The 9,828-nt window shown below is 38.5% G+C and overlaps 1 protein-coding gene across 1 annotated transcript; it reads left to right on the top strand.

The window, feature by feature from the left end:
• Positions 1-1,944: 1,944 nt before the first annotated feature.
• On the top strand, positions 1,945-9,252 carry SSMEM1 (serine rich single-pass membrane protein 1). The gene is made up of 3 exons (XM_019646169.1): positions 1,945-2,627; positions 7,045-7,099; positions 8,730-9,252. The coding sequence occupies exons 1-3, from the start codon at positions 2,445-2,447 to the stop codon at positions 9,218-9,220; spliced, it is 729 nt and encodes a 242-aa protein (XP_019501714.1). The 5' UTR covers positions 1,945-2,444; the 3' UTR covers positions 9,221-9,252.
• Positions 9,253-9,828: the final 576 nt, after the last annotated feature.

Raw genomic sequence — 9,828 nt, 5'->3', positions numbered from 1 at the left:
CCACCGTCAAACAGGCAATCTAGTTTGTTACACCAGCTGAGCCATCCTGCCACCTGTTGGCAGCTCAGCGACAGCTCAGCTCAGGCTCAGTGTCACTGGCCCATGTGGGAATCGAACCTGTGGCCCGTTGCTCAGAGCCCACACTCTTAAGCCAACTCTTAACCAACTGAGCTGCTCGGCTGGCCCAGGCTTGATGTTATTTCTTAAATATCTGTGTAATGAGGGTGCAGCAGCAACAAGGAAAACCAAAATGTGTTAAAGTTGCTAGTGGTTTTGAGGTTTTAAAAAAAACCCCAATCTTCACTTTTCCTGAATTTTGGGGGAAGAACTTCTAATCCTGAGGAAAGGTTCACCATGGAGTTCAGTTTGGTTTTATTTAACAAATACAAACGCCTACAGTGTGCCACTGAGCCACATTCGGGGATGCGAAAGCTCTGGTTACCGCCTGGAGCAGCCAGCCCCAGGGAAGGCTGGCAGGTCATTGATGGCGCAGGCGAGTGAGCCTGGAGGAGGCACAATGGGCCCAGCTCGGGCTACCTCGAGAGCTCCCTGGAGGAGGCTGCACAGGTCTAAGGCAGACAGCAAGCAACAGCCAGGATGCTTAGGACCTGGGGACTTGCCCTTGGGGATGCAGGGAAGTGTGCCCCTAATAAAAACATCACACCATGCCACAATATGCTAGTGGATTGTTACATCATGTAAGTCCCAAAGATCAAAAATTTTCCTAAAATGGTCCTAAGGTGAAATAGAAGAAAATGAAGTTTCCTCTTGGTATTTCATATTAATGAAAATCTGTAGGTTACTGTGTTCTTAAAAGTCTAAAAGATTTTTTTTAACCCTCCGTCGGGAGCAACTGATCTCACAGATTGCACACAAATTTTCAAATATCTAACAATTAACAGTATCATGACTCATTGCGTCTGTATCTTCCCCCTCTACCGTTACCTATCGCCAGTCGTGTTTGTGACTTAGTACAGTAAAGATGTATTTCAAAGCGGCATCTTTGTGTGCAGTGAATCTGTGAGATCAGTTGTGCCCCTCGGAGGGTTAAAGTAAGATTTAAAAATAATTTTTAGATTGCCTTAGCAGCAATGGTGTTTTGCTCTAGTTTTAGATTTAGAGATGAACTACTTGAAAATTGTTCAAAGTGTAAGGTTTCAATGTACAGGCAAATTGAGAATACCAGGCTCCTACCACTCCATGACTGACTCCTAAAAAGAAATTGTATACATTTGAGGTAATTCACAAGATACACGTTAATATTTTCCTCTTAATATGATGTATAAATTACTGTGCATTTATTGAAGGCTTAAAAAAGAACACTACTACCCAAATTAGATTTATCTTTGGCATTATGTATTAGTTTGCTAGAGTTGTCATAACAAAATACCACAGACTGCGTGGCTTAAACAACAGAAATTAATTTTTTTCACAGTTTTGGAGGTTGAAAATCTAAGATCAAGATTTCACGGAGCAGAACTGGCTTCTTCTAAGGCTTGTCTCTTTTGGCTTAAAGATGGCTGCCTCCTCTCTGTTGTCCTCACATGGCCTTATTTTCTGTGCTTGCACATCCGTGGGGTCCCTTCCTTTTCTTGTAAGGTCACTGGTCATATTGGATTAGTGCCCCATCCTTATGATCTCATTTAACTTTAGTTACCTTTTCAAAGGCCCTGTCTCTAATTATAGTCAAATTGGGGGTTCGGGCTTCAACTCATGAATTTTGGGGGACAAAGTTCAGTCTATAACACATTAGAACTGTGTATGTTAATTTACAGTGATATGACACATACAAAAGAGACTGAAAAAAATGAATACTTCAGACTTAGATTTTAAAGACATTAAAATACTGCCTTTAAAGAAAATACAGTACAGTTGATCCTTGAACAACACAGGGGCATCAACCCCTGCACAGTAGAAAATCCCAGTATAATTTTGACTACCCCCAAACTTACTACCTTTGGTATCCATGGGGATTTGGTTCCAGGACTCCTTGGGGATACACAAATTCTCTGATGCTCAAGTCCCGTGTATAAAATGGCGTAGATCAATGCATACAGTCGGCTCTGCATCCTTGGGCTCCCAAATGCAGATCAAAAACAGCACAGGTATTTGTTGAAAAAAATCCTAATATATGTGGACCCGTGCAGTTCAAACTGATATTGTTTAAGGGTCTACTATAGATATATATTTCAGGGAAAAAAAAGATTAAGGCAGAACACACTATATCAAGTTATGGGGGAAAGAACATAAACTTTCATAGAGGTAATGCAGATAAATCTTCCCCAAAATTAGAAATCCAAGAAGTGTTTGTCAGTTCCTGTTATAGTTGCTGAAGTGTATGTCATAATAGGTTGCCAAGGAAGTTGTCGTACACATGGAGTGAAGTACTTCCCAGTCATCTTCATCCCTTCGAGCATGTTTTATTTCTGACACCAGAAGCCATCATGGGAGACCTTTTTTCCTTATTTTGGGAGGTGGATCCTCCTCCCATACCTTTAAGTTTTACCATTCCAAATCAAGATTATCAGTGCCGGAAGGATGACTCCTGTGGGACCATAGGGAGCTTCCTGCTTTGGTATTTTGTTATTATATTGGTCTTGATGTTCTTCTCTCGGGCTTCTATCTGGGTAGGATATCCTTTTTCATTTAAAATAATATGTTTACTGTATACTAGGGTTTTTTCCATAAAATAAATTCATTTTACTGTGATGAAGCTACTTTTTAAAAGTTTGTTTTCTAGTTTTAAAAATAATGTAATCTCATTCTAGAGAATCCAAAAGTGTAGAAAAGGATGGAGAAGAAAACTTAAACTACTATAATCCTATTTCTTAGAGATAACTACTGTTAACATTTTGGAGTATGTTCTAGTTTTTTGCTTTTTCTTTATCCCAATATACCTCTCTCCATCTCCCTGTCTTTGATCTTACATGGTAGGCATTATATTATAGTATATACCGTTTTTCATATTCTGTTTTTTTTGTTTTGTTTTATTTTTTGTTTTGTTTTTTAGCTGAGCCATCCTGCTACCTGTTGGCAGCTCAGCGGCTGCTCAGCTCGGGCTGGACTCGAACCGCTGTTGCTCAGAGCTCACACTCTTGAGCGAGCTCTTAACCAACTGAGCCACTCGGCCGGCCCATATTCTGTTTTTTAAAACAATATTATAGTGTAACACTTCTTCAAATTACATTCACGCAGCAGTACTCTTAGTGACTGCATGATTTTGTCTTGTGGTTGCACCATAACAAATCTGCAATTTTGAAGTATTTAGGTTGTTTGCAGTTTGCCCATATGCTGTGTAATGCTGGGATAAACTTCCCTACTGGTTAATGACCTCCAAATTCCTTTTGTAGCCATGTAATTCTAATCACAGATTGAAAAAAAAAAAGGTGTATTTATAGGATACATGTTGTAGCCTTTTGGGGGTTTTAGAATGGGGCAATACACTCTCTGCGTGGAATGAGCTGCAGAACTGAGCTAAACAGAACTGAAGTCACCACTGTAGACAACCTAGTAGTAGAAGAAAATGCCATCCTCGTAGGCATGAGACAGCTCACTTTGTCAGGACCATGATGCTCCAACATATTATGAGTAACTGAGCTCTTATAAATTGCTGACACGGAATCCTTGCTGGCCATTAATACCTGGCTGATGATTAATCAAACCACCACCAGAGCACTGGGCTAGCAATGGTCAGCTAGACTGAGTGCTATATCAGCTCTAGGTGGAAAAGAGGAGGTATGTTATGTCTGTGCCAGCTGGATTCCATTATAATACTCACAGACTCTTCCCTCTCACCTCCTCCCCCTTAGAAGTTTCACCTAAAGTCTAAATGCTTCCTAAGGTAGATACTTTGCCAAAAGGAGATTTAGAATAGTGATAGCTTATATGTATCTTAGACTCCCTAGCTAAGTATATTGAATTTGTCTGGTCTGGCAAGAAAAGCTACTTTAGAAAATTAACAAAAAATTGAAATTGGTTCCTGGCGATTTCATCATGAAGACCATTTACGAGGTCTAAGCTCCCTTGCTTGCATCAGCTCTATGGAGTCTTAGAGCCCTGAGCTTCAAGGACCCCAAGAAAGCATATGGTCCAGTCCCCTGTTTGTAGGCAGGCACGTAAGGTATCAGCATCGCTCCTGTTTTTAATTGATAAGGCCCAAATAAATTAAGTGACTTGTCCAATCTCACACAAGTGGTTAGTGACCGAGGGGGCAATAGACCCAAGTTTCCTGCCATATCATTTGTTTGCTTCAAAGCGTAGTTGAAATGTTGAATTAAATCTATTCAGTGCTGATTAAAACCTTAATTATGTTAGAGGTTTCATCTTTCACTTTGTTCCCTTATGGCAGCTAAAATCGGCTGAACTGCTTCTTCTGAAGGGTCCCAGATTTGAAATCTGAGAACCATATGAGAACTAGTCAAGGAGGATGGAATTTTCCCTTCACTTTGAACTTTATTCTCTCTGCTAAACTCTGAGCCTTTATTTACAACCCTTGAAGTAATGGTAAAAGCGTGGTGGAAATGTGGTGGTAATTATCCTTAAACACGAAGCACATTGATTGCCTCTGGATTTGCCACTTTTTAAGATGCATTTACCCTTTGGCTTCAGAGACTATCCATACTATGTTTAGTTTATATATTTGTTTGGTGTTTATTCGGACCGCTAGTGCTGGAATGTTTTCAAACAATACCCAGTCCAAGCTCCTCATTCTGCATATATGGAAATTGAGCTCTTAAGTGGAGGCAATAGGAGGTAAGTGGCTTGGCAAAATCACAGTGTTGGTTGATGGCAGAAAGGCTTAACCAAAGCCCAGATCTCTCCTCTGTCCTAACCTAACCCTTAGGTCAGGCATTGCTGCTCTTTTCACTCACTGAGTCACACAAAAGACAGTAAAATACTTTTGGTGACCACAGTTCATATGATTCCTCTTAGCTTGATGCAAAATCTTTCTTTTGATTTTGAGATTATATTTTGATTTGACATCAAATCAAATATAGAAGCTTTCCTTGAAAAGGATATACACCTAATAAGTGTTTTTTAAACACTTTCCCCCTCCATTACAAAACTACGCATTATAGAAAATGTGGAAATTATAGGAAAGTAGAAAAAAATGAATAAAAAGCACTCCGGATTACATAGACATAACCAATTATTAACTTTTAGGTTTACAAACATCTAATCTTTTAATAATGATCTCTATACATATTAAATTTAAAATAAGCCCCCCAAAACCATTTTTTAAAAAGAGGTCTCTTAAAAGAGGGTTCTACTCTTAAGGTTTTCAGGGAAAGGTTGCCGTAACCCAAAAAGCAAAGAGGTACCTCGTTAGAGATACTTGCCTACCATTGTAGAGAGCAGATATTAAGAAAGGAATGGGTGAAGGACCTTAGACTTCAGTTATGTTGAGTTATATACTTCTTGAGTTGAGTTTGGCACTTCTCAACCCAAAGGAAGTCTGACTTTCTACATAAATTCATTTTTTCCCTCATTGTAAGACAATGTGAAATATTAGAAGGAAAAAAATCACTTTTACCACTCAAAGCAAGCCATTGCTAATACTTGTATACATCCTTTAGTCTCTTTTTTCCATATTTTTAGCTAAGTTGTGATCGTACTGCATATACAAATTTGCACCTTGATTTTTAACTTAATATTATATTTACTATTTCCTCATGTTATAATAATTTTTACAACTGTATATTATATAATTGTACCATAATTTATTAGCCTATTGCTTACTTTTGAATTTTGTATTTTATATTATCCTAATTACACTGTGATAAGTATTTCTGTACACAAAGCTTTCTCTCTTTTGGGGATTATTTCCTGATAGATTCCCAGAAGGATTATTATATGTCAAAAGTGTTATGTTTTTTTCTAAAATTTTTGATACATTCTGGAAGATGTGCTTTATGTTTGTATCATTTGACAAAACCATTTTTCAGCATCAAAAAGTGGTAGACTGACCAAAAATATGGGACAAATATATTTATGGAGTATTGGGGCAGAATATTTGAAATTGGAACTATTCAGAGAAATCATTTATTCTGGTTGCCATAGTCACAGATAATATATTACGGTTGCATTTTGGAGGAAAGTTTCTGAAGGATTTAGGAGATATTAAGTCTATGAATTCAGGTAAAGTTCTGAAAGAATTATTGATAACGTGGCCTGATAAAATGTCCTTTAAAAAGTAATTTAAAATGATTCCTACTACTATCAAATCTGTTTTTAAATGATATTAAACAATATTTCTCTCTAATGTAAGTGAGTACAAGAAAACTTTATAAACTATAGCTCCTTATCAGTATTATTTTCTCTCAAGCCTTTGTTCCATTTTGCTTGGTTCAAAACATTTTGGTAGATTCTTCTACCAAAGCATGTCTTCCAAATGGGTAGTAGAAGTGGGATCATCATAATAGGAACTTAATAAGTATTTACTGAACTGCACTGAATGATTAAAATTAGGCATTGTCTAAGGGCCTAGGGCAATAGTATTTTTAACAAGTATATATGAGTGAAAAACAGCCGAGATGACTGTTGTGTGTGTCACGTGCCGTTGAGACGCTCTGACTCCTGGCGACTCTATGAATGAGTGACGTCCACCATGTCCTGTCCTCACAGCCCAGCTCAACTCCTGTACGCTCATGCCTATGGCTTTTACGGAGTCAATCCATCTCATACTTGGTCTTCCTCTTGTCCTGCTGCCATCTATTTTTCCCAGCAGTGGTGTCTTTTCCATAAAACCTTGCCTTCTTGTGATGTGCCCAAAGAAGCACAGCTTCGGTTTTGTCATTTTTGTCTCCAGCGGTGCTTGAGGCTTAATTTGCTCTTAGACTCACCTGTTCATCTCTTTGGAGGTCCAGGGTATCCATAGAGCTTTCCTCCCACACCATATTTCAAGTGAATCCGTTTTTTTCCTATCAGCCTTCTCCATGTGCAACTTTTGTACCCGTGCGTACTAGTTGGGACTAAGAGGCTGTGAATGATCTGAGGGTGTGGATAATGTAAGAGCATTGTCACTCACTTATATTTCTGAAATAGATGTTTGAGAAGAAAAAGGATGAAGACACTGGGACAAGCACTTCAGTAAGTAAAGGTGAGAGACAGTGCATATTTAGTATTGGACTATGATGAGAGAAATATGGCTGAGTCTGGAAAGCCAACAACAGAGGTGAACAGCTGAGTGTTCTAGGGCCTCCTCGACCTGTGGTGGCCCTTGGGTGAGCTCCTTGCTGTAGCGCAGGATACCTTAGCTGCATTAGCAGAGGTTATAAGTTACTGGCAGGTGAAGAACTGACTCATTCCTGTTCATTCTCTGTTCATTCCTCAGCATTCTCTCTTCACACTCTTCCCTTTTACATACCTTTATGGTTAGAATTACTACAGTATTACGAGCTGTAAATACATCTTTTTCAATAACCTGTATAAACAGTGGTGTGCTGGGAAATGTTTAACAAATGGCTCTCCAAAAATGTGTGTATTATTCATTTTTGTAAAAAACCAATTACTGATGTAAAGGATCTATATCACACAATTTACAAATAATAAAACATATAATACTCTTTATGGGAAATTCCATATAGAGTACTGATTCTTACAAAATACTTTTCCTTGATTTTTGCCAGACCATCATCCTTAGCTAACCTATGGCTGCAGTTGATGAGCAAGTGTAGTTCCAATAAGAATGCTCCTTTCCCTTATGTGAAAGAATAAGATGAAAGAAAAAAGAAGATGTGACAACTTAACTTAGTTGTCAGTGATGTGAGTGACTTCTTTGCTGAATTGAATAATAGTTTTAGAAAACTCTAGAAGGATATTTCCTCATTTTTGGGTGCTATTTTCAATGTAGTGTCTACAGGCATGACACTTGAAAATGTCATCTCTGTTAGTAACATGTTCTCCATCACTTTAAGCCTAGACAGTCAACAAAACCATAAACTAAGACTTCATTTTTAGTGCTTATTGATTTTTATGCCACCCAAAATGGTTTCAAGTTACCAATATGATGATATTGAACATGGAGTTGGGAAAAGATGCACAGTAGCACATCATTACACAGTATTTCCAACATCCAGATAATAGCAGACAAACAGCTTCAAGAGCATACATACATCATAATAAAATGTAATAAAATAATTAGGAAGTGATGTTTTGAGTATTATGTTTATTTGTAAGAAATCTACTGAGTGGTAAATTTGGATAATTTAATTTTTACTAATAGCTGTGTTTAACAACTAGCAAAATTCCTAAAAGCTTAACAATCAAGCTCTGGTGAGCTCGCTAATGCAAGCCAACTCCAGCACACCACTGTCTAAAGAAAAGATTCTTTTTAGTTTCCTCTACCCAAATCACATTTATATATATATATATATATATATATATACACACACACACTTGAATCTTTAAGACTTCAAGACAAACAAAAAAAAAGGATCCTTCTCTGGAAAAGTTTGGAGACTTTTCCCTTGATCTTATATCAGGGTCCATGAAACTTCAAAAGTAAAACATCAAGCATCTATTTGACCTTTCTGGTCTTTGGGAGGTTTGGTGTGGTACTGGAAAATGCAGTCAGCGGCCAACGCTTCCAAATGAATGGAGAAAAGTGGTGCTGGCTTGGTAAAGGGCAACTAAGAGTGAGCCCACACACGTCATAGGCTAATAGGTAATATGAAGTTATAGTACCCAATGATGTGCCTAACTTGTTGATTTGTTTCATTGGTTGTTAGCAAGCCAAGATGCTTCCTATAAGCGGCCAAACAAACATGGTGTCTGGGACTCTTTACAAATGATGAAAAAACCGAAGCAGAGCCAACTGACCCCTGTAACTGACTCAGAAGTGGCTTTGGTCAATGCCTGTCTTGAACAAAGACCAGCCAAGCAACATTCTCAGTTCAGCCAGATGACTCAGACCCAACCTGACAGCGATACAACAGAGTATGGCAGCGAAGAATCTAACTCGGGAGCCTCCTCATGGAAGGAGAGTGAAAGTGAGACCCCATCGCCTGCCAGTATTAAGAAGAGGAAAAATATAGCTCAGAGGCAAAAGAATGTGGGAAGTTATCAAATCAGGGAAAGGCCCTGCCTCCACTGCCAAGCCATGAGAACCAATGAGTGGTTGATACGCCATTTCCTTCAAAACACTTCAGTAACAGTCCTAATGAAGAGAGAGATTCAAGAGGAAAATTCTGTACCTGACATTAAAACAAAAATACAGTAAATTTTGAATTTCATCAAATCCATACCTTACTTGAAGCCAAGTGAAAGAGATGAATAAAACATGAAAAATCACCAGAGCTCTAGGTGAGGAGGCTTTTATAATACATTCTCTCAACTAACAACAACAAAAAAAACACACTTGGAACCCGTAAGGTAAAATTTCAGATAAGTCTTTGCCCCAAAACAGGCCAAGGAAATCGTTTATGGCACCACTGGAGTATCACTGCATCCGCTGTGATTTTTTTATTCAGTAGAGCACAGGACAGATATTTTATTCCTTGAGTGTATGTATTTTGTTTATGTCTGTAATACTAATAAGAAAGCTCTTTGAAGATATATTTATGTTCAGAAACGATTTACATTTATTCATATGTTTCGATGATCTGATGAAGTTGGTTAGAATAGAATTGGCCCATATTCTCCAGGTTCAGACTTTCAGGTGACGGACTCTACCTGAGCTGTACTGCTGCACAGGTGTCAGCTGGAGGCTGGTGAGGAGGAGAGAGGAGCTCGAGAGCCTGGAGTGAGATCTCTTATTCCTAGGGCAGACCAAGGAAGGAAAAGCAGGCCCAGTGGGGCAGCTGGACTGTGGGCTGTCCATGGTTATTG

Source organism: Hipposideros armiger, unplaced genomic scaffold (assembly GCF_001890085.2).
Source record: "Hipposideros armiger isolate ML-2016 unplaced genomic scaffold, ASM189008v1 scaffold_97, whole genome shotgun sequence".
NCBI lineage: Eukaryota > Metazoa > Chordata > Mammalia > Chiroptera > Hipposideridae > Hipposideros > Hipposideros armiger.
Note: the sequence above shows the minus strand (reverse complement) of the source record. Positions and strands in the feature narration are given on the sequence as shown.